This window comes from Poecilia formosa, unplaced genomic scaffold, assembly GCF_000485575.1.
Source record: "Poecilia formosa unplaced genomic scaffold, Poecilia_formosa-5.1.2 Scaffold213, whole genome shotgun sequence".
Classification (NCBI taxonomy): domain Eukaryota; kingdom Metazoa; phylum Chordata; class Actinopteri; order Cyprinodontiformes; family Poeciliidae; genus Poecilia; species Poecilia formosa.
The window spans coordinates 43,721-68,629 of record NW_006800152.1 but is presented as its reverse complement, the minus strand read 5'-3'; the positions used below and the strand labels follow the sequence as shown (position 1 = coordinate 68,629).

Here is a 24,909-nt window from a genome sequence, read left to right as displayed (position 1 = left end):
CAAGCTCCCAGGCCTCTGGTAGAGGACCCGAGCTCAGAGGATGAAAGAGACCACCCACGGAGGGTGAGAGGGGAATTTTTTTTATATATTCTGCTTTTCCAACAAAAAACAAACCAAAACAGTAGAAAATGCTTCTATAAACGGCTGTCATTACATAACACTCCGATTACAGAGAAGTTATGCAAACAAAGTGAAGTAGCTGTTCAACACAATGATTACCATCAATCAATAACTCTATTCCATTTGGGGGATTTGGGGAATTTGATCTCTTTTGCTGCAAGTTACACAGTTTAATAAAAAATAAAGATATTTTCCAAAGTTTTTGTGGATATAAAACATGACATGTAAACTAAAGACAAACAAAATACTTTTTCTTTAAACTGACTTAAAATGCCATTCCATCTAAGGAAAATAAAATATATTCTTTAAAATAAATTTATTATGTAGTATTACATTATTGTGTATTTCCCCAAAACAAAGGCTGTGTAATATTAAAGTACTTAGTTTTTCTGCATTGCACACCTTTGAAAAGCTTTCTAAAATGCTGCCTTTACAAGATGGCAGAATTAATTCTTGCTTCATTTTTCAAAAAAGAGAATGCAGCAGGACTTTTTCAGATCATAACGTTATAACTTAAAGAGGCTGTAGTAATGAGAGAAAAAACTGATTTGTTTGTTGTTTTCCTTATATGGACATGGTTTCCTGCACGTGTTAAGTGTTGAATGAGTCACTTTGTCCAGAAGAAGACACATGGTACCCACTTCTGGAGCCTGTAACACACAAACACACACATATTTAAATATCCACATGCTTATAAAATCTTAAGCATATTCTCATTTTTTTATACTCTCCATTGCAAAAAACAGAAAAAAGTTAATGACAGAGAAGGCGATGATTTGATGTCAGTTTTTTGCCATTTGGTGCTTTAAGTAAAATAATCCCAACTATTAAGAATATTGTAGGGAAACCCAGATTTGTTAAGATAAAAATAAAAAATTTTCCAAGCCGCTCATATTAAAACAGATTGATTTTATTATACTTGCTGCACAAAAAGTGACAAAAAAAGATCAAAATCTCTTGCTAATCGGTCAAGAGGTGGATTGTTTCTCTGAAGTTCTCTTAAAAGACATACTTTTAATGAAGTAACATACCTCTGTTTATTTTTATTCTCCGGAACAAGTTGCTCAGTCCACTAGATGACGTTCCAGCACTGGTGCTCTGAAAGCAGAATCAAATTCTCAGTAAGAATTTGTAAAAGAGACCGAATGGAACAATACAAATGAGAACAAAACCTTTAACAGAGAAACTTTTCTTACCTGTGTTCTACCCTGTGACGTCAGTGATCGTATGTTCATTGCCGACCACACCTGAAAGGTTAATTCTCAAAGGTTAGCACACTGCTGCTAATACGTCATGACATGTGAGAGTCCTCCATTGTCAGCTTCTTTTTAAGTGACAGACTCACCTTTTTGTCCAACAGTGTTCCGAACACCAGAATAAAGAAACCCTTTAGAAACACAAAGGAATAATTTTATAGTTTCATCTTTTCAGTCCATCATTTTGCAGCATCAAACACTCAAACACCAGAACATAGAGCAACAGATTAGTGGGCATAAAAGTAAAATTCCTACCTGCAATGAATTGAAGAAAGCAAAGGCAACATGGATTCCAAAGTTTTTGGGGTCAACCATGGTTCCGATTCCCAAACCCCAAGTCAGTCCGAAAAACGGCGTGAGCACAGCCAAACTCCTGGCAATCACATACAGAACGTGCTTCTCTCCTGTTTGGGATGCGTTTCCTCCAACTCTTCTTCTCAATATTTTGTACAGCACCACAATTAAGATGATAAAGTTTATCCCCACTATCATAAGCGCAGGGATCACGAAGGCCAGCAGAGCTTTGGACTCGTACCAGTTGAGCCAACAGACGACATTTTCTCTGATGTACTGATTTGAGGGAGCAGTTGAAGCTATAGTTATAGTTGCAATGATCAGCGGCGCTCCATATCCCAAAGAGAATCCGATGATCAGCATGGCTAGCTTAGACAGCCCTCCATCAAAGACACTGAGAGTCCGGTAGAGCAACAGCAGAGCTGACGCTAACATCCAGAAGAACAGAGCCAGGTAGAAAAAGTGGATGAAGAAGGTTGCGGCTGTGCAGGCCGGAGGGTTCTTCTGGTCTGCATCTGAAATGGCCGCTCCAATAATGAACCAAATGTTTGCAATCAGTAGGGACAGAGCGATGTTGACGATGGAGACGTGACGCAAGTACGACGTTGCGTTCTTGTTGATTTTTCTCCATATGACTGCTTCAATGATGAGACAAATGACCAGGCAGGCCATAGAAATTCCAACTCCAATGTAGGTGATGAAGTCCAGAATAAGGCTTCTGGGGCTGTCGGGTGACATAAGGATGGAGAAGGAGGTGGTGTGGTTGCAGTTGCAGCTGACCGTCTCATTTTCAAAGTAAACTAACGAGCAGCCATCATCGCTCCATCCTCCAAGACCGTCATAGAGATTGAAATCCCAAAAGACACATTTAGGGTTTCCTATGGTGAAATTTGTGTAATTTATGACATCAAATGTCAATGAAATATTTGAGATTTCAACTTCAGGACTAACGAGGGCAACCCTTCCATGGACGCGGCTGGAGGAGGTGTTGAGCTCATCTCTTCCAGGAAGCACATTGTACATTGAAGCAAAAATGATTATGGTGATGAATTTTTCTTCTCCACCAACCTGTGGTATTTCTATTTCCACTGAGGAGTTATATACACTGTTGAAAGGGTCTGTGAGCCTGGTTTTGTTCAGGATAATGAAATCTGTGTTGATGTCCAGTGAATCATTGCCAATAAATTTTGGTAAGTTTTCAAAAACATTCAAGAAAGAGGCGCTGGAACTGTTTCTCAACAGTTCATCTTCTGTTGTATTTCTGGTGTCGTTGTAATTTAGAAAACCCCAAGACCCCCTCGCATCGTCAATCGTGAGAAGGCCGGCACTTTCTAGGAAGTTCTACGGAAAAAAATAAAAAAGCAACACAAACAGCATGTATTAATATTTTATCACAGCCTGTGAATTGTGAGTACGCATGTTATGTGCTTTGGGCACATTCTAGCTATGTTTGCCTATTTATTGTTTATAGACTTTGGTTAGATGATATTCTCTGCCCTTTTAACATTTTTTGAGGTTTTGCTAATTCTATATGTTTTGTAATTAATATCTGGTTGTTTAAAGCTGTGGCGCTGCTGTCGCCCCCCTATAAACAGGCTGACCTTAGGGAGTGTGTAGACACCCGCCTTTCATCTCTCTCTCTTCCGCTCTCTCCACCACTGCCAGGATGCGTCCCACCTGACATGCAGCCTGACATGTGGCAGCTTCTCTTAGGCTTTGTTTGCTCTTTCATTGTGATTTTGGTCTAGTGGGACTGGTTGTCCTGGTTTCAATGACGAATATTTGAACCCTTATTTATGAGTCTGTGTCCTCAAACAAGCTGTGTCCTTTTTGGACGTAGCATATTTATGGGGGCTCATTTAAACAAAGTCTGCCTTTCACAACTCGTCGTGTCCCGTTGGTTTTATTGCAGTAATTATGGTTTTTGTGGGAATTATGTTTTTTTTTTTTTTTTTTCTGAGCACTTTGGCACAGTTTGAGTGAGTTTGGAGGTTTAATTAGGACATTTGAATGATGTGTTCTTGTAGCTCGGTTTGTGTGTTGGCTTTGTTAATAAATTGTGTCTTGACTCTATGCTGTGCTGTGTTGCGGGCGTATGAACTCATACCTGAAGCACATCACCTCTTTGGATGTAATGATGTTTAAATGTACACATGTACCTACCCTCGTGGAATTTCTCTCTAGATTGATTTGTAAAGATGTGGATGTGTTGGCGACATTTTCAAAGATCTTAATCATGGCAATGAGGGTCGCCGGAGACTCAATGATATCATTATTATTCTGTACAGTCGCATTTTTGAGATCCTCCAAGAATACTGGAATAGTCAACTCATTCAAGTTCTGTCAGAAGAAAGAAAAGAGATTTTCTTGTTAATTATGATCACATTGCTCTATGCAGTTGTTTATGTATAATGTCTCTGGAATGAATGTACTATACCTGTTATTATTTGACAAAACTGAAAACAGAATCTGCATTCTTTTAGCACTTATTTATGTTTATAATAAGTTATTATTCATTATAGCATGGCTCAGCTTCAGACCCTCTTAAGCTGTCCTTGACTAGGTGTCAAGTGATGTGTTGTGACTGACGACAGCACATAGACATGCTTCCTATGTGACTTTTTTTTTAAAAATAGCTTACATTTTTAAAAAATCTAGTAGGTTCAAAATAAAGCAACACAAGTGTCTGTATTGAAAAGCTCAGAAAATGCTAAAAAAAAAAATAGATCACCTGTGATCGACCAAGCAGCTCCACAATCACTTGTAGGACACAGTAGTCTTGTTCATCTCCATATTTACCATCTGGCTGACAAACTGCTGTTTTTTCTCCTTCATAGTTAGGGTCACATTTTCCAACACCAATATCCCCAATCACTGCATTTCCATATATGTCACTTGTGCAGTCAAACTCCACTGGAGAAAAAGAAAACATGTTTAAGGTCATAATTTATGAGTGCTAGTAAACAACTAGATATTTTTTTAAAAACTGCAGGGAAATACTCTTGTTCATTTCATACTCACGCTTTGTGGTTAGTACCAGTGTGATTTCTTTTGCACTGTCCCTTTCTTTCAATTTACATTTGAACGTCAACACATCACCATCAGCACATGACGGAGACGGTGTGTAGATGTAGGACGTTACACCTAAATCTATCAGTAAATAAAAAATGATAAATTCCCAAATTATTATTTTTTTGTATTGCGAAGAGTGTCAGAAATATTTAGGTCATGTCTTTGTGTCACATTTACCTTCACCACTTGGACTGATCAATGTAGCTGTCAATTCATCTACTCTGCAGGTCAGTTCCTTTGACCCAGAACACTTCACCGTGTCTTTGATTGGACTCACAGTGATCAGAGGGAGTGTTTTGGAAGTCAGCTGCCCCGACTGTCTGAAAGTTGAACCGGCTCCCCAGGTTATCGTACATTCATACTTCCCTGGGTAAAAAAATAAAAAGCTAGTGAAGAAATAGCTTGATAATGCATGTTATACCAAAAGATTTGACGGTGCAAATAACTTTCAGGGTTTAGTTGTTGTGTTAACAATTCATAATAACTGGTTGAATTTATATATTTTAAGATGCTGCACAAGGTTAAAAATTCACTTTATAAATAAAAAGGAAAACATACAGTTTTTTTTCCCTATAGAAAATCTATTAGAAAACTTTTTTTTTTTGCAATACAGTGAATTTCATTTTAATTAGATCTTTAGGAACAGCCTGATCAATAGCACATCTATTCCTGAGTTTCAGTGCCATAATGTGGCAACATTAAAGTCAGTCAAACAAAACTCCCAAACAGCGATAACAAGAAACAGAAAAGGTGAAATATTCACAGGACAGTTGGGATGTGTTTCACTCTGAAGTAGAAAATATTTAATTTATCCATTTGACTAAGTTAGGCAAAATAGAAAAACCAGAAAAAAACAATTAAGGTTTACAAATGTAGTTTGGCTCCAACACTCTCCAACCATGTTTCCACCATATGTGAAGTAAAGAAATGCTAGATGTTACTAAATTCACAGCAAGTCAATGACCTGCTACACTGCAGCACAGCTGTAGGAGAGGAGCAGCCAATCCAAACGAGTTTCAATACATAACACCAATTCATAACAGATAGTCTCACATGGCACTGCACAGAAAAAAATGTACAAGCTGAATTTTCAGAAATATTAAAAACGCAATGAAAATCTTTCTTTAAAAAAGACTGAATATGGCAGTAAAATAATAGCTGATGGTAAAGTAACAGCAGTTACTTTAGAAACATTATCTGGTTTATTATTATTCATTTTTTACATGCATTTCATGTTTTTGTGTTTAATAAAGTGTCGAGAAAAGCCGAGATCATCCCACTTCCCCATGCTGGAGATTTTAGTTTAATAGTAACAATAAATAAAGTTATCTTTAAAACTGATTACACAGGTGACATCAGGACCCAACTGTAGAGTCAGATGGTAATACAATTAATCTGGTTGTTATTGTCCTGCAAACTTTGTTTTAATTCTACTTTTTTCTATTTAATCATAAAAAATCACAGTCAGGCAGAAAGAGAGAGTGAAACAGGAAGAGCAGGTTTCCTGAAGAAAGAGGAGGTAAATTTCCAGCCTGCATGTGTATAAAAATAGTTCAGAATATTCCTTATTTCAAATCATTAAAGGTTTAAAGAATAAAATCTAAACATTTTGAGTAATTGGATAAAATCCAGAGTAAAATACTTAGATTAATAATAACTTATAATTAGGCCAATAATTAATATTGGTTTAACCAATGGTTGATATTGGTTTGATTATAAGAATATTTACACTTACTCTTACACTTGTGGAAGTACTTACAGGTGAGACTCGTAACTGTAACTTGGTATCAAATAATTAAAATAATGGATTATTCTTGGTTTCTTTTCAGAAATGTCTGTAATAACTCACATTATGACTATAATAAGAGTAACTAATAAGTTATGCTTATTATGATATTATAAATGAATGCTAAATCAGAGAAACTAAAAAAACTAAAAGGTTATAAATGTGATTTGACGTTGAACTGGAAATGGTGTAAAATGTGTAACTGTAATTAAAGATCACTGATGTTGTGTTGGAGGTAGATGGTAGGTGAAAGGTCAGGGGAAAAGAGGAACTGATGGGAGAGCAGAGGTGACCAAGGCCTTATTGTTGAACTTAAACCTTCCTAAGAAAATGTTGGGCAGGCAACAGACGTAGGACTGTTGAGCAAACCGGGGTCATTAGAACAGACATCATGTCTCCAAGATGGTGATGGATATGAGATCATCTGTCCAAGTAGTCAGTCAATGAGACAGGCATAGCAACAAAGCTAGCCAATGCAAACGCACCAAAAGGGTGGATACATCCTTTGTAAGGTGGGTGCAAAAGAGGAATCTAGGGTTGGATCCTTCAGGCAGCTTCAAGCCAAGACCAAGATGGACAAAGAACTCTGCAGCTGAAGAAGAGCCGGAGCCACAGAGCCGAAGACTGTTCTGCACATGGGAACCAATCCGTTAGCCCTGCAACATGTGGCTTCAAATTGCACTTCTCTCATCAGCTGGGTTCGGACCCCAAAGAGCAAGGCAAAGATGAAGATAAAGCCAAAAATCAAAGGCAAAGATGAAGAACTGGTGCGTTCCTTCCCTGAGACCAGTTCGTCTACATCTCAGTGGACCAGAAAGATCGTGACACGAGGAGAAGGGAGCTACAGAGCTGCAAGACAAGAAGCTGAGGACCGCTACGCACAAGAGGAAACCATCCTGAGGCCCGAGACCTGCCGCTCTAAGTCAGTACTCTTCCTGCCAGCACCCGAGTCCTGTGTGACCTCAGCATCAAAGCAGAGATGGAAGCTCATCAGACCTGTAGGGACGTCTGCCCTCATCTATCAGCGCTGTGAGCCTCTTGCTGCTGCAACACCTTCTTCATCATCAGGCCAGTTCTGGGGTTCAAGATGCCAAACTCTGTCCGTCTCTTTCAAAGTTTCCCTTTTTTAATTCTCAGTGTCAGGTTTAGGGAAAGATAGCCTAGATGATTGATTTTACTTGTTTGATTATTTCTGCTACTGAATTAAGCTGTACTGACCCTTGCAAAATTGCCTTACTAATAAAATAATTAGCATTAAGAAAATCTAAAAGATGTTGTGGACATTCAATTAATGAGTCACCTTAAAGTTCTTTGATGGTCACAAAATAGCTATGAAGTTTGATTCTGGAGAGGAAAAAGTGGAAAATGTCTTATAGGTTGCTTTTAGCCAAACACTATATGTAAACAACATCCTTGGGACTCGCCCGAGTCACTAAAACCAACCTGGTTCAGTAACAAGTGCAAGTTGTAATAAAGAGAAAGAGTGAATGTTAACAGGTGTGCTCTGTGAAACTAGTTAGCTGCAGGCTGTTCAGTCTGGCTAATTCACAGGGTGAAGAAGGGTGGGACATCTGGATGGAGGTCGTCAGAAACCAGGCTAGTCTTTCTCGACGCCAGCTTAATCAGAGTTTACTTCAGTTCTGGGTAGGGTAAATCCCGGCAGATTTAGGAAACTCAATTCACCCATTAGACGGAGAGCTGGTAGCACATCTCCCTCCTCTCAGAAGGGGAAGTAGAGAGAGAGAAGGGGGGGGGGGATGTTGCGCAACAACAAAAGTTTTCCCTTATTTTCTGACCTCTTTTAAATCAAGTCATACCACACATCACTCAGGATCCATTGTTATCTATGCTTATTGAATAACACAATATAAACAATATTTGCTGTTTCTTGCTGTGTAAGATACACTATTTTCCCATTTCTCCTTGAGTTCTTGTATTTATGGGTAAAGTGTAGAAGGAGATGGGGGAAAAATGCAGTTTAACAAATATCCTCAACTAAACCATATTCTTTTTGAATACAGTGCAGAAGGACATTAGCAAAATGTCTTGACATTATTTCCAGTTTTTGATTTTTCTGTTAGCTACCAACTACTAGATTTCTTTCTTACCATCATCATATTTAGAAAATTTAGGGATTAGGATTGAATATTGATCAAAAGTAGATTGTTTGGGAAGGGCTCCTTCTTTTCGTGTCCACAATATTGAATATTTTCCAATGGTGAGGCCAGTTGAGGTGAGGTCAGATGGGTCACATGTCACTTTTATACTGTCCCCGACATAGAGTAGAGCTCCATCAACCGACAACTGCTTCGAACCTTCATAGAGATACGAACATCATTAATCAGTTATCCTTAAACATTTTCATATTAAATACACATTTTAAATATTCCCCAGCCTTGCTAAGGTCTACTTACTGACAATGCTGATGGGATATTTTGATGCCACTTCTGATAATATTTCATTTTTTGTTATCTGAACTTTGATCTCTGTTGGTGTTTCAGATGAAAAAACATTAAGCTCATAATTAGCAATTGTACTCCCAGCCCTGCAATGAAAGAAGAAAAAAAAATCTTAATTTAAATCACAAAGAGAAATATTTAATTCTACTGAGAATATATTATTTATTATCTGCAAAGTTGTTGCAGATAAACATTTACATAAATGGTACAGGAAAACCCAGGGGGTCTTTTTATTTCTTAGGATTGCATCTTCTGATGAAGAAACGCAGACTCAGATAATCACACTAACACCATGTTTGAGTGGCTGCATGATTAGTTTTTCTGAAAAGCTATTTTGTTTTATTTCTCATATGCCAGGATTCACATCTTGCAAAATGTTGGTTTCATATTTCATAGCTCTATAGATGTTTTCTAGATTCTCTTTCCAGACAGCTAGATGTCAGTGAGTTAGTTTATTTTATCATCAACTTTTTTTAAATTGGGGAATATTATGTTGCTTTCTTTTGCCAACTTCATGCTGTCAGAAATGTTCTATTTAAGTTATTTCTTGATGTTTCTATAGACCTGGTTGTAAAATAAAGAAAATATGTTTGTAGTTTATTATTTCCTGAGTAAAAGAAGCTACTTTTTTAAAACTATATTTCTTTGATATTACAATTTGTTTGAAACACATTACCGAATAAGACAAAGAGGAGGGCACCACAAATTATTGCAATAATTTAAGTTCATATGCTGCTGAATTTCATCTCCCCTCATATTTACTCCTCCATCTGTCACTCTTCTTTAACATTATATGGTCTGACTTTAAGTAAAAATACATGAAATGCGTATTTGTCTATAGCTGAGTCCAATGGGTACTGATGGCACAAGCAGCTAGCAGCACTTGTGCCGCCATGAAAATGAAACTGAACTAAAGGATCCGATGGTGTAACCACAAAGTAAAAATAAAATAATAATGTTTCAGTTAACTTTTCTTTATTGTAAATGCAAATTATTCTTCTGTTTGATGTTGATAGACAATTTAACAGAATTCACAGCAAAAATGAAAATAAAATTTCACTTACTTGAAAGACAGATTTTTGATTGTACAGTTTGTTTGTAAAATACTTGTACACTTGCTTAAAATCTGTTTGAGAGAATGGCAAAAGACAAGAAATAAATAATTTCAGTGCTTTCTTATGAGAGCAGAAAGACAGGCACATTAAGTAATGATGACTTACAGCGTTCTCAATGGTTTTGTAAACTTGATTGTTCTTGTCATTGAATGACTCTTCAAACGTCATGTCCATGGTAATGATGCCTGGTATATTTTTAGGTGATGGTGTAGGTTTCGGCGTTGTTGTGGTTGGCGGTGGTGTTGTGGTTGTGGTTGGCGGTGGTGTTGTGGTTGTGGTTGGCGGTGGTGTTGTGGTTGGTGGTGGTGCTGTGGTTGAAATCACCAGAAACAAATAAAAAGACCAGATTAAGGTTCTCAGATGTTTTAGATCTATACAACTAAACACATGAAGAGGAAAACTGAAAATGTTTTTCCCTACCAGGACATGGTGTGCTACCTGTGAAGCAAACACAAGCAAAAGTTTTGATTAATGTGCCTCTTTTTTAATTAATTACCTTAGTTGCTGATAATATCACCTTTTTAAAGTCACAGAACAACATGCTTACTTAGGTTTGGTTGACAATATTGGTTGATAGAAGAGAGTCTATCTCTGCATGTACACTGCTGACTGGTGATGTCATTGCATGAATTGCTGGTGTTGCACAGATCACATGGCCAAGCAAAACGGTCCTCACATTGACAGCGCAGTTGCACCGGTGTGTTCGGAGAGCAGACTTTAAAAGGTATTTGAAAAGATGAAAGTCATGCAATATTTTATTTCATTTTTATTTTTATTTTTTATTTATTTATTTATTTATTTATTTATTTATTTATTTATTTATTTTACCTGTAGTCAAGTCTATTGTTTTTACTTTCAAAAATGCTGGGAGAGTTACATAGCTGGTAAAGTTGTCCAATTTGCTTTTGAGTAGTGGAAGTGTATAGTTTTGCACAATGGAGGCTGGGATCCGGAAGACAAGGGTCACTTCAGTGTCTGGATTTGCAGAAATAAACAGAGGAGAATTCATTAGGAGGAATATAAAAAGGCCATTGTTTCCAGTAATCACTGGTCAACTTTACTATTCAGATTGTGATACAAAAGTGATGAAGGTGACTGGAGGTGCTTCACATTAAGGTTGACCGTAGTCTGTGTGAACACCTTCGTCCCCGAAGCGCAGAAGAAGAATGTTGACGTGACACAGCACAAGACTGTTTACAGAAGTAATAATGGAGCCGCCTGTGGATCCATTTTAAAGTTACTCATAAATGGCAGGATGGGACAGTAACAAGACTGAGGAAGCTAATAAAAAGAAAACACAACTAATGCAACATGGTCGCTTGGAGCCTTGACTGCAGCTTCTGTAGAGACGTCTGTTTTGGTTGTATAGTCAGAGCCAAGACTGGTGGATCACTGACTCAAACTTCTTTTATGATATCATACTTATAATTTTCAGCCATTGTTTACCTCCCCCAGTAGTGGGGGTTGAGGGGTTGCATATGGGTAATAAAAAATGGATGTAGCCTAAGAAATTATCTAACTTTCTGATAATACAGTAGTAACCAAAATTATCTAAATAGAAATAGAAGAGAACTAAACACAAACCCAAAGATCAAGGCGTCCCTACCAGGAGTTTGTCCAATCTGTGGTCATATTTTGAAAACTGTTAACACTTTTAGCAAAAGCAGTCTGATGTGGTGATCATTAACCCCTTTTCCAGATTTTCCTACAAAATAAAGTTAATGAAAACATTTTTAAAATGCTTAGATTTTCATAACTGGGATGCAAGAGCAAAAAAAAAATCCTAAAATGTGTCTCATTTTAGGATTTATCTGCTGGACACAGTGGCGCAAAAAGTGGGTATGCAGCATATGCAACGCAAAGGGACGCAGCACCAGAGGGGGCGTCAAAACCCCGTCTGGAGGGGGTGGCACGCCGATTATGTTTTCCCATACACTTCAGCGCCTTACGCTCCTTCACCTCGTGCACTTTACGAGGTAAATGTAGCGAGTTTTATCCTTCACGTAACGTCGTCTCGGTGGGGGAGGGGGGGGGTGTTCTCCACGCTCCTTCAACCTTTCCTTCTGGGGAGAGGGGGATTGGGGAGGCGCCGATTTATGTTTTCGCATCCACCTGAATAATGTGTAGTTGCGCCACTGGCTGGACATCAGAATAAAAACATATTCCAAACATTAGACATATATAAAAACATCTACTTCTGCAACAAGCTTACAGCAAACCAGTAGTTGAATAACAGCTACATTAATGTATGTTGGACAAACTAGTCAAGAACAGTAACTTAGTTCATTCCAGCTGACCCAAAGGTTTGGCTTTGAAACTCTCTAAGTTACTCTTAGACACATAAAATTGGTCCTTTTGAGGCAGATATATAAAAGCAGAATGTAGGAAAATAAATATTTACTGGTCTAGAAAGAGGGAGAGTTTGTTAAAAGACGGTAGGGAACCAACAAGAGGAGCAGACAAAAGGAAAGCAGCTTGAACAGCAGCTAAACGATCTGGATGATGAAGAGGAAGAGAGGGTCAGATGAGAGGTTTAAGTACTTATAGCGGAAATTATATGACCAGCCACATGACTGTATGTCCTTCCTTGATGCTGACTGTGTGGACATCAAGGGCTCAGAAAGACCACATAAATGGTTTCACTAACAGCTTATAGCCTCCTTGAATGAATCACATTTCCACACTTCAAGTTTAAGAAGCGCTAAGGGACTTCATGTTCATTACTCCTGGAGGTAGTTCCTGGAACTACCTATCAATGATCAAATTGCTTCTGAAATTTGATCAATTTCAGAAGCAATTTGATCATTAATAGGGTGTCCTAAAACAAACACAGGCTGATGTATACAACAATTATCCATTTCTGTTCAGCTAACTGAACAAAAAGGCTTTTGTGCACTCATTTGTCATTCCACAAATGAGTGCACAAACTTAAACGGGTTTTGTCATACCTTGTAACGGGTTGGTTGTCGGGGCAACCGTGGTGGTTGTTGGGGCAACCGTGGTGGTTGTTGGGGCAACCGTGGTGGTTGTCGGGGCAACCGTGGTGGTTGTCGGGGCAACCGTGGTAGTTGTCGGGGCAGCTGTGGTTGGAATCAGAAATTTCAGCATACCTTGTTGTACATGACATACTACAAGATAACTTAAACTCTGAGCTCATTACTGTGATTATGGTGTCATGGTGATTGTGTGAACTCAACCTACCCTGGTTACTGGGAGGCCTTCAATAGCTGACACTCATTTCTCTCTAGAAATGACTGTCAAGGTTTTATCTGCAAAACCCTGACATCTAATTTAAGCGAATACTGAACTCTCATGTATGGCTACGGGATGTAAAACGTTCCTTTTCCATGGCATGACTTTACCAAAACTCTGGGTGAAAATGTGTAGGTTTTTACCTAAGAACTTCAACCTGTTTGCTAAAGCAAACTGTTGAACTACACCTCAGATCTCCATGGTCTACATACCTGTGGAGGGTGGAGGAGGTGGGCATGTAGTGGCATCTGTGGAGCGAGAGGGGCAATAAAACAAAATGTTGGAACTTCAGGTCTAGAAACTTAAATACATATTTGCAGTTGGACAAATAAGGTCTGTATGATCATGTACAGACGTCTAATGGATTAGTACTACTAACAACCTTTATCTAGAAAGCAACAAAACATGATTCTTACTTGAGACGGGCTGACAGAACTCATCATTGGGAGGAAGTCCATATAAACATGTACAAGTTTCATTGCTGCATGAGTTGCTGCTGTTACACGTGTCACATGGCCAAGCAAAGCCGCTTTCACACTGACACTGGAGCCCATTAGCAGAGTTTGGATCACAGGCTGTTTCAAAAACAGATATATATATATATATATATTATTTTAATCTACTCTTATCTTATTTGTATCAAATCTGACACTCAACCTGCAGACTCTCTTACCTGTGGTGAAGTAGATCTCTTTCAGTCCCAGAGACTGAGAGATGGGGATTGGGAAGGTAAGACTTTGCAGACGACTTCTGACGTAGCTGAATATGCTTGACGGAACTCTAAAGGTTGGGATGAACACAACGATTCCCACATCGATGTCCACTAGATCTGCGGTGGTTAGGTGGAGGAAGGAGTAAGAAGAGTTCTTTTTTTCATGCACAGCACTTTATGTCAGCTGTAAATGTTATTTTTTCACAGAATTTTGCTGTGTCAGATTTACAAAAACAATTCATTTTAAAATGAAGCTTTGGTAATGTTTACAATAACATGCACTGTTAGAAAGTAAATGAATAATTTGACCTGTTGTGTGCTGAAGGTGTGCTGATGTATTAGGAGTTTATTCAAAGTTGAACGAAATCATATTATTGCTAAAGAAAAAATGCTGTCGTTGTTAACACTTTTCAGGTTGGAAGATGTAGATAACCAAACAACAAGAGAAAGATAAGTAGTACTAAAAAAGATTAGGAGTAAGAAAGCAAACACAGGAAAACTTTTTTTTTTTTTTTTTAAAGGAAGTTTTCCAGCTTCTGAAAATGACATTCATAGATCTGACTGTAATGATGATAATGCAGGTTATGAGAGGTTTGATGAACAAGACTTTCAGAACAGAAGGAAGCTTTATCGTTTATCTAACATCGGTGTCTCTTTCGAGTTGTGCATTACAGTAACTGATCTGTAATGTAATGACTGTTGATTTAAGGTATTGGTAATAAAAGTTGTATGAGGACACATCTGTGTCTTTATTGTATTTCTAAAATGTTAAATTCTTATCAATCATTTTCAAAGTATGGAAATGGATGAGGAAGCTACAATACCCACTATAAATAGAGCAGTTATGTAGTTTTGATGCACTTCCACTCCGCCCTGCTTGGCCATTTAACTTGCTTAACTCTTTTCAGGTGTTGGTTGTTGAATGAATGTGTGACCTCATCACTAACCTCTGACTTATTGTTAGGTGCTGAGACTTTGGACCCAGCATTATGTGGCCACCTTCATCGTTCCAGAGGATTGTTTGTCATTAATTAGATACTGCTCAGCTTTCTTATTTACTTCAGTAAGATTCTTTTCTGCTTTGCACATCATCCCATCCTACATTCTCCTTGCCCATCTATGTAGCAAAGAATTCTGGGAGGTTGAGTATTTGCTGAACCTGCTTTCTGAACAGTCAGCATATATTGTACCTCAACACAAGTCTACATGTTTTACATACCTGGAGTTGGTGATGGTGTTGGGCATGTGGAATTATCTGTGGACCAATCAGAGATTAAATTCTAAATGTGTGACTATAATCAAAGTGATAATAAAACCTGATCAGTTTAAACAGAATCTTATTGACTCTGTGCAGGTTACTCCTTCAGCTGTCTTCCTTACTTGTGATTGGCTCACAGAACTCGTTGTTGGAAGGAAGTCCATATATGCAGGTACAGGATTGACTGCTGCATGAAATGTTACTGCTGCACACGTCACATGGCCAAGCAAAGCCGCTTTCACACACACACTGATATCCATAAGTGGAGTTTGGATCACAGACTGTTAAATATATTTAAAAAAGATAAAAAATTACAAATTTTCCAAAAAAAGCATGATATTTTAATTAATTTAGCTAAAAGTTTTACCTGAGGTCAGTGTTATGTCTAACACTGTGAAAGCCTGTTGTACATCAGGGAAGGTTTTATTTAGCAGATTCCTTCTGAATGTATCGAGTGTGTCGTCTTGTAAACTGTTCACTGGGATGTGCACTTCAAGAACCAGATCGGTTTCTAGTAAAGTGAACAGAAGATGTAAATTATCATACTGATCATTTACAATTTATAATTTCTACATCCTTAATGTATCTACAGTCCTTGCAGACTTTCCAGACTGAACTCTTTGCATGCTTCCACCTTTCATTCTACAGTTTGGCTTGTATCATACCATAGGTTGGTAGAGGAGCTGTTGTTGGGACGGTTGTTGTTATGTCTGTGAACAAAAGGAACTTTGATTAATTCTTGTGTGTAAAATAAATTAGGGCCATCAGAAATGTAACTTAAAATATCTAAAGCTGCTTTACATAACTTTGATAAAAATATACTTTTAACATATTTGTTAAGACTGTCACTATGTTGTGACAGTTGGTATAACTTTCTTATAAAAGATCTATCTTTTATAAGAAAGTTATATCTTTCTTATAACTTACCTATTATAAGAAAAGTAAGTTGTGAAAAAAGGCCTCTTCTGCCTTCTCTAAAGAAATACACTGCTTGGTCAGAAACATCCAATCAGAGTCAGGAGGTCTCTGATTGATTAACACCATCAATCAAGCTCTTGTACACGCTATTCACACCCTTCTAATTTCTCTCTGCTACACTAAAGCTAGTTCCCCAAACATAGTCTGCCATCAATGCTCAGGCTTGTTAGCATGGCCACCACTGGTGGCAGATAAACGGTTTCCCTCTAATGGTAAGTTGCTTCTCTACCACTAGCGCATCGAGCAGCATGTACACGAACATGACTGACACCACTCAGAGCCTCCTCCTGGCTCTGATTGGTTGTTTCAGATTGTAGGATCTCTGCAAATGTCAACATTGGAATACTACATTCTATGCTTCCCTGTTATGCATCTCTTGGTCTCTGCAGCACAGAATTCTGGGAGATTCAGGGTTTGCTGAACCCATTTTCTGAAACAGGCAAGAACAAATATCAACTCAAGTCTAAGTGTCTTACATACCTGGAGTAAGTGTTGGGCAGATGGAGGTATCTGTGGACCAATGAGAGATTAAATCTCACCATCTTGAACTGGAATTTAGATCCTTTAAATAATTTGTTAGAAAAGAAGTTAAACAGAAAACTTACTGGTCTCTGCTTGGCAGAACTCATTGTTTGCAGGAAGTCCATTTATGCATGTGCACGTTTGACTGTAGACATCACTGCAGGAGATGTTACTGGTGCACATGTCACATGGTAAAGCAAAACCATCCTCACATCTGCACTGCAGTCCATCGGTGGAGTTTGGAGAGCAGACTGTTAAAGACACATCAAAGCAGGAAAGTCATTCACCTTTACTGTAGATCATTAGCTGTTATTATGCAGAGAAAGCAAAAGGGACCAGGTTGTCTTACCTGTGGTCAAGTCTATTTTTAAAACGTTTAACTGAGTGAGAGGAATAGGGTAGCTTTGATTCTGGAGAGCATTTCGGAATGATGCCAGTATGTTTGGTTGAATGATGGTATCAGGAATCCTCACATCAATGACCACTTCAATGTAAACAGGTTCTGTTGAGGTGAAGAGACTCAGTCATACCTTTAATGATAATGTAGATCACTGAGAAAACTGTTAATACTGTAAACTCAGCTCCAGTGTTGGCCTGTATTTGTGCAGAGGTGGATCATCAGGGCTTGCAAGCCCGTCTCTGCAGGCCTTTATACCATCACAATCCCTCACATATATCATCAAACTAAGAGTTTTGCAAATGAACCACTTTGTGTTTAGAGTAACAGAGAGGGAGTTGTCTGGGTAAGGCAGTGTGGGGACGTCAAGTCACAGCAGGGAAACGTTCAGGCTGTAATTTGGAGGTTAGCAGTTTTACTAACTGGATTTCCTATTTAAAAACAATAGGAAATTGTTTTTAAATAGGAACAATTTCCTATTGTTAGTTATTAGTAGGCTAATTGATGAATACATTAACTCACTCTCTCTATATTTATGCACCTCATGAACATCCTTCTAGTTTATAAAAGTGATGATTGTAAGTCTAAAAAGATATGAAAAGGAACCCTTCATGAAAAGTCTTTCTAGCATCTCTTGGCCTCTGCAGCAAAGAATTCTGGGAGGTTGAGTATTTGCTGAACCTGCTTTCTGAAACAGTCAGCATATATTGTACCTCAACACAAGTCTACATGTTTTACATACCTGGAGGTGGTGATGGTGTTGGGCATATGGAATTATCTGTGGACCAATCAGAGATTAAATTCTAAATGTGTGACTATAATCAAAGTGATAATAAAACCTGATCAGTTTAAACAGAATCTTATTGACTGTGTGCAGGTTACTCCTTCAGCTGTCTTCCTTACTTGTGATTGGCTCACAGAACTCGTTGTTGGAAGGAAGTCCATATATGCAGGTACAGGATTGACTGCTGCATGAAATGTTACTGCTGCACACGTCACATGGCCAAGCAAAGTCGCTTTCACACACACACTGATATCCATAAGTGGAGTTTGGATCACAGACTGTTGAAGATATTTAAAAAGTTAAAAAAAATATATAAAAAAATCATACACCGTTTTATTTTCAGGATCAAACCAAAATAAGGAAAACAAATAATGATTAAGTATACAGCTAGTAAGCAGACACTCTTACCTGTGGTTAAGAATAACTCTGTAATGTTTAAAGACTTTGAGAACGTTGTGAGGAAGGTTTTGTTGTTCAGAGACTCTCTAAACTCGTCCAGCCTATCAGACTGGTAGCTTGAGAACGGGATGTGTACTTCCAGGACTAAATCAATCTCTGTTCAGGCAAATAGATGAAAATTCCAACAGAATTAGGACTACTTAGAAGTTGATAGAACATTCACAAAACTAAACCGTATAATCTTTGACCACTGAGCAAAAGAGGGAAAATGGGAGAGACAATAAAAATAGTTGTTTATTATCATCGTATTTGTTGTATGTTGTCATACCATAAATTGGTGAAGGAGTTGTTAAGACCGTTGTCACTGGAAAACAAAAAACAAAAAAATTTAATAAACACGGGCATTCACAAAAATTGCCTTATATTTAAATTCTAATAATTCTTACAGATGTATACCAGAGAGCAAGGAACCTCTAAATTTATTCTATTTTATTCAAATAAGCCACTTGTAGGCTATAGAAATGTGACCTCTTCAGACCCTAATGCATTTCCATTTACCCCCACATTTTTCTCTAATTCGTACAAGATTGCAAACAGTTAATCTGGGAATCTACCTGGATAGAACTCACGCATGCATGAAGGATGACAATAGACGTCACTAAGTGACATGAGAACTAATCGGCGAAACCAATCAGTGGAATGCAGATCAGCTGGGTGAGAAGCTTTGAGTAGCCGAAGGAAAGGTGACTAATGAACATGGGAATGCACACATATAGATCTAAAACACAGATGTAAAACTCCCGTCCTCACTGCTGACAGTGCCTTTAGATGTGGTACTGTGTCAGCACAAATGAATCGGATAACTCAGTCACTAGTAGGGCTCTGTAGGACTTGAGTTTGTTTCCTGTGTGTGACTTGGGACACAACCAGAAGTTGAAGAAGATCTCCCCTCCAGGACTGGAGTTTGGTAAAAAGGATTCTCACCAAAAAAACCATCAAGATAAGTATTGAAATGAGAATCTGAAGTGATACACAAAGAACAGAACTCAACACTGAGCTATGAAAAACACCATAAAAAGAAACCCATAAAAAGAGATGACACCAAAACATAACATCAAGCCAAAATGATCCAGGTACAAAGTTCAGTTAAACAAAATGCAAAGCCGTAGCGATCATGGTCAAGAGGTTTTAGAAGCAGGAAGCATCTAGTGTAGCAATATGTGTTGTACTGGCTTCAAAGAAATCTGTAGAATAAGACACTCTTGTTGAGTAGTTGTATTGTGAAGGGGATGATCCAGATACAAATTTCTTTCTGATCATAAAATGTAATACTTTGCAAGAACCCAGGAGTAGAACTCTTGCTATCTCCTCTCAGGTTGTGTCTACAAGCTGTCTAGACATCACACAATGGCAGACAATGTGTTAAGAACACGTTCCAGGAACAACACAAACACAACTGCAAGACCAGAAGGAGATGTTGCTCTTGTAGCTGTGGGAGAGGAGAACAAATGCCTCTGTTGTTTCAGTGAACGTACATACGGGCCGCAAGTCTTGCAACTCAACTGATATTCACATATCTATGACTTTTATAAAACCGACACAAACACTGTGAAAAAATATAGTCACGTTGACCCAATAATGGTGTTAGTACATCTTGGCTTCTGTTTGCACTGCTAAAAAAGCACACCACTGTGCAATCAGCACCCAGAGAGGCTGCAACCGACTACAATCCAACCTGTTTTCTAATTATTTCACCTAACAACTATTTTGCTGCAACTAGGCACTAAAAGACTGTAGAGTGTTGAACTTTCATGTTCAGATGGTCCGACATTTATTAAGGTAAATAAATTACTTTATCCATGTACAAAAGATTTGTTGGTAAATGGGAATAAATTGCATTTTCATCTTTCCAGCATGATGCAGACCAGAAACAATTTAATCACTAGGTTTGAGTTCAAAGATGTAATGAACCTGCTGATGTATTATATGCAACATAGCAGCATGTTTGAATCAAAGCCCCCTGTTTTCTCCTGAGTTTGTTGAGATGTAAATCAAGTAGATTTTTCTTTCTTTCTTTTTTTGTTCAACCTGGTTCCTGGAGCAGATCACAAATGTGTTAAATTACAGCCAAAATGTTTTACATACCTGGAGTAGGAGTTGGGCACACAGAGGAATCTGTGGAGCAACGTAGAAAACAGTTTTTATATTTCAGCCAGAAAGCCAGAACTGAACATTCAGGGAGAACTTGCAAGTTTTTTTAAGTTGTAATACAAAAATTAGTTTCCTTACTTGTGATTGGCTGGCAGAAGTCGTTGTTGGAAGGAAGTCCATTTAAACACGTACAGAACGGATTGCTGGGGTCATTGCATGAGTTGCTGCTGTTGCACATGTCACATGGCCAAGAAAAACCCTCTTCACATTGACAGAGCAGTTCATCGGTGGAGTTTGGAGAGCAAGCTGGCAAAGGTTTTATAAAAGATAGAAAGTAAACACTTTAAAAGCATCAATCCTAATCAGACGGATTAATCGTTAGTTAAGCCAAAGCTCTTACCTGTGGTTAACTCTACATCTAAAACATCTACGGTCTGTGAGAGCTCAATGGGAAAGGTTTCATTTCTCAGAGCCGCCCTGAGCAAATTAAGTAAGTTTGATGGTGCAGTGGCCAAAGGGATCTGCAGGTCAAGGACTACTTCAATGTCCAGCCATTCTGTTGACATAAAGACCAGATTTATGGTGGTGAACAGTTGTCATGAGGACAAAATCTTTCCACCTGTAAATAACCATGTATATTTTCACTTTACATTAACATAATACTGTTGGTCTATCTCATAAAATTCCAAGAAAATACACAAAAGTTGGTTTGTAAAACACATTTTTAGTAGTTTCAACATCTGATTACGATTGGAAACATCCATCTTTTCATGACGTGATTTTACTTAAGATCTGAGTGAACATGTGCAGATTCTGCTGAAGCAAACTCTAAGCCAAGTTCAACTGTTGAGCTACAACTCAGTTCTTCATGTTTTCACATACCTGTGGGAGGTGGAGGAGTTGGCTCGCATATAGTGGCATCTGGAGACGAAGAAAAGAAATAAGGCTAAATAAAAACAACCAATGTTGCATCCCATCACATATTTGCAGCTAAACAAACAAGTTATCTGATCCTGTGCAGACGTCTAATTGAATACTACTAAGAATATTAATTTAAAAAGTAAGAGAACAATATTCTTACTTGAGACGGGCTGACAGTACTCGTCATTGGGAGGAAGTCCATATAAACATGTACAGGTCTGATTGTTGCATGAGTTGCTGCTGTTACACGTGTCACATGGCCAAGCAAAGCCGCTCTCACACTGACACTGGAGCCCATTAGCAGAGTTTGGATCACAGGCTGTTTCAAAAACAGACAGACAGTTTTTAATTCTCATCCACATCAAATCTGACTCAGGAGGTAAACCACTCAACCTGCAGACTCTCTTACCTGTGGTGAAGTAGATCTCTTTCACTCCCAGAGACTGAGAGATGGGTATTGGGAAGGTAAGACTTTGCAGACGACTTCTGACGTAGCTGAATAAACTTGATGAAAAACTAGAGGTTGGGATGAACGAGACAATGACCACATCGATGTCCACTAGATCTGCAGCGGTTAGATGGAGTGGGGGTAAGAGAAGAGTTCACTGCATTAAGATGATAGTGTGGTTTTTATGATGATGAAAAACTGCTTTCAAATTTACAAAATCTTGAGTTAAGTCAAACTGCATGCATTTTGAAGCTGCATTAGGTATTTTTCTTTTTTTTTTTTACATATTTGTCAAAACTGTCACATGGAGAAAAAAAACTAGGCCTTCCTGTTCTTTTAGTGCTATTTGCAGAAACAACCAATGAGAGCCAGCAGGAAAGGCTTAGAATTGTCAGTCACACTTTGCCTCTTGCACACAGCATTCATAAGACTGCCAAGATTGCTGGTTTGGAGCAGCTGTGCTAATTGTGGAGAACAACCTAACATTACAGAAAAACTGTTGATCTGCCATCATCAGTGGTCATGCTAACTAGCCTTAGCATTCACGGCAGGCTCTGTTGTGGTAATTAGCAAATAGTAAGAAGGAGGATGTAAGCAGCACGTACACGAGGATGATTGGAAATGCTACAACCTTCTTCCTGACTCTGATTGGCTGGTTCTGACCAAGTAATGCATTTCTTCAGATGGCAGTAGAACCACTGGGAGGAGCTTGATTATTTCACACACCATCTGTCTCTTATTATTCTGTCAGGTCATAATGACAGTTTTTTGTAAATATGTAAAAAAAAAAAAAAAAAAGTATAAAAGTTGCATACTTCAGCTTTAAGAGGCCCAGTCACATTTAGAAACAATACTAAGATTTGCATGAGCACAATGTTACACATTATTTATTATTTTCTCCGCCAAACTAATTTGGCCCCATACAAGCAAGAATAAACTCTCATACCATTTGCTTGTGTAGAAGATGGTGTTGCAGTCGTTGTCACTGTGGAGACGAAACACAAAATGAGTTGAGGTTGGAGTCTATCAGCTCAGTGCTGTCATAGCACCAGCACATTTCACTGATGCAGCAGATACATGATGTTTTCTTAAAATAGCAGAAATGGGAACTCTTCCAAACAGCTATGAGGGTTCTGAGAAAACTGGTCGGAGCACCTTCGTTGTTCTTGCAGGCATATCGGAATGCACTTCCTTGTTTCAATTTTTTTGTCAGGTATAGAGTGGTAAGTTAAGCACATATGCTTAACTTACCAAAGTGTTTTAAAGTAAAACACTTTGCTTTAAACAAAGTGTTTACTTTGTTTAAACAAAAGAAAAGGGCGATTATCTCCAAATGCATACTAGTCACAAATAAAACGCCGAGGTTATTAGTTTTATACCTACTACTTGTAGTAACTGCATCTTTACGAGTTTTAAAAAGTTGACAGTGATTTAACATTTTGGAAATTGACATAACATTGTCAACATTTTTAGAAAATGCCATTGGTTAAAATTTTCCAGAGGGGGAAAAACAAGTGGGAAAAAAGATACTCAAAACCAAATACGATGGCCTCACTCCTAGATAAACATTGCACTAAAAGTCCATTGTTTATCCAACAGTGCATTGTTTTTTTTTGTTTTTTTTTTGTCTTTTTTGCTAAACGCTCTAGCTAACTTTGTAAACATTTAGCCAGCTTAGTTTACCCCAAATTAATGTTTCTGGATAAATGTATTTGGTTGTTTTATAAAACTTTCAGTCAAAGTTTGAGATCCATATCGATGTTTTTACTATCAACTTAAGAATTCTTCAAGTAGTTAGAGATTTATATTTATGTTCTTATTTTGAAGTGACTGAAGATCGTTCATGCAGCAGTTAGGTTTCTTATTCTGCCATTCTTTCTTTTTTCCCCCCCCCAATAACTTTACCATATAAATCACAGACAGCGGAGAACAAGATATGAACACAGAAACATGATCTAAGGGTATTTTATAACATGTACATTAACATATCAGAACTAAATTAGCGTTTGATTGTTGTACTCTTTCATAGACATCTTTTGAATTGAATGTAGGCATTTAGCCTTAGCACTAACGACCACGTTAGTGTGGTATTTGCTGTAGTGTTAAAACTACCTTTTATGATTAGTGCTTCAGGGTTAGCGCAGCTAACCTTTTAGTAATGGGGCCCACCACAGCAAATGAGGGTTATATTAAAAATATGCACAAATATCTTTATTTCGCACATTTGTTCCAGTAAAAAATCTTCTGTTGTTGGTTGTGGTTCACACCTTGAAATAACCTTCATCTTTGACTCCACAAGTTAGTAAAACCATGAGTCCACAAACAGAAATGACATAATATTTTCAAGAAAAAAGGGAAAAAAAATAAACCAACAATATAATGTATATAACAAAATATATACATTATATTTGAATTTAACACTATGATCTCGTGAAGACTTTATATCTCATTTCTACTGACTGTGTTTCTGAACCCTGGTTAAGCCAGTGGATTCTGAATTGTTAGAACTTAACAATTCAGAATTAAGTTTTGTCCTGTAAAAAACTTTGGACAAAAAGCTATTTGTCCTGTAAAAAAAACAGGACAAATAGAGGAAAAACTGGCATTAGAAGAGAAAAATCAATTCCTTTATCAATGGTTTTGCAAAAATAGATTATCGTCTTTGCTATAACAATGCAGTATTATATAACAATGCATTGTTCAGACATACTGTATATGTTTTATGAAAATAGCCTGTGCAGTTCTGAAATTCATTCATGGATTGACCTGTGCTGTTCTTGTACTGTCATAGCCACTAGATGTCCTCAGGCACCTCTGTTCTTTGTTCCCTTTTCACCATCTGTTTCTCACCTCCCCCACCCGAACAGGTTTAAAGTAAAGTATATCAGTATGGTGGTTTTTATCTTGCATCTGCCTGCAACATACCTACATACTTGGTCTCTCTTCACCTCATCTCTTAGACTTGAATGGTTAAGGAAGTAAATA

General features: G+C 37.9%; 1 protein-coding gene across 1 annotated transcript in view; it reads right to left on the bottom strand.

Moving 5' to 3' along the window:
- Positions 1 to 368: 368 nt before the first annotated feature.
- LOC103148796 (uncharacterized threonine-rich GPI-anchored glycoprotein PJ4664.02-like) overlaps positions 369 to 24,909 on the bottom strand; it is a 32,773-nt gene continuing 8,232 nt past the window's right edge. Inside the window, exons 6-43 of the mRNA XM_007567733.2 lie at positions 22,871 to 22,909; positions 21,886 to 22,041; positions 21,637 to 21,795; positions 21,438 to 21,476; positions 20,956 to 21,111; positions 20,694 to 20,861; positions 20,550 to 20,579; positions 18,733 to 18,768; positions 18,414 to 18,560; positions 18,125 to 18,283; positions 17,964 to 17,999; positions 17,174 to 17,326; positions 16,908 to 17,075; positions 16,783 to 16,812; positions 15,990 to 16,034; positions 15,692 to 15,835; positions 15,447 to 15,605; positions 15,286 to 15,321; positions 14,028 to 14,183; positions 13,771 to 13,929; positions 13,567 to 13,602; positions 13,051 to 13,182; positions 10,931 to 11,077; positions 10,650 to 10,817; positions 10,523 to 10,540; positions 10,208 to 10,410; positions 10,052 to 10,113; positions 8,943 to 9,073; positions 8,637 to 8,843; positions 4,920 to 5,108; positions 4,692 to 4,820; positions 4,402 to 4,583; positions 3,834 to 4,010; positions 1,632 to 3,011; positions 1,466 to 1,507; positions 1,317 to 1,367; positions 1,152 to 1,218; positions 369 to 770 (exon numbers count right to left, since the gene is read on the bottom strand). Coding sequence (XP_007567795.2) covers positions 712 to 770; positions 1,152 to 1,218; positions 1,317 to 1,367; positions 1,466 to 1,507; positions 1,632 to 3,011; positions 3,834 to 4,010; positions 4,402 to 4,583; positions 4,692 to 4,820; positions 4,920 to 5,108; positions 8,637 to 8,843; positions 8,943 to 9,073; positions 10,052 to 10,113; positions 10,208 to 10,410; positions 10,523 to 10,540; positions 10,650 to 10,817; positions 10,931 to 11,077; positions 13,051 to 13,182; positions 13,567 to 13,602; positions 13,771 to 13,929; positions 14,028 to 14,183; positions 15,286 to 15,321; positions 15,447 to 15,605; positions 15,692 to 15,835; positions 15,990 to 16,034; positions 16,783 to 16,812; positions 16,908 to 17,075; positions 17,174 to 17,326; positions 17,964 to 17,999; positions 18,125 to 18,283; positions 18,414 to 18,560; positions 18,733 to 18,768; positions 20,550 to 20,579; positions 20,694 to 20,861; positions 20,956 to 21,111; positions 21,438 to 21,476; positions 21,637 to 21,795; positions 21,886 to 22,041; positions 22,871 to 22,909 — 5,555 coding nt within the window. The 3' untranslated portion in view covers positions 369 to 711. The remainder of the gene's footprint in view (positions 771 to 1,151; positions 1,219 to 1,316; positions 1,368 to 1,465; positions 1,508 to 1,631; positions 3,012 to 3,833; positions 4,011 to 4,401; positions 4,584 to 4,691; positions 4,821 to 4,919; positions 5,109 to 8,636; positions 8,844 to 8,942; positions 9,074 to 10,051; positions 10,114 to 10,207; positions 10,411 to 10,522; positions 10,541 to 10,649; positions 10,818 to 10,930; positions 11,078 to 13,050; positions 13,183 to 13,566; positions 13,603 to 13,770; positions 13,930 to 14,027; positions 14,184 to 15,285; positions 15,322 to 15,446; positions 15,606 to 15,691; positions 15,836 to 15,989; positions 16,035 to 16,782; positions 16,813 to 16,907; positions 17,076 to 17,173; positions 17,327 to 17,963; positions 18,000 to 18,124; positions 18,284 to 18,413; positions 18,561 to 18,732; positions 18,769 to 20,549; positions 20,580 to 20,693; positions 20,862 to 20,955; positions 21,112 to 21,437; positions 21,477 to 21,636; positions 21,796 to 21,885; positions 22,042 to 22,870; positions 22,910 to 24,909) is intronic.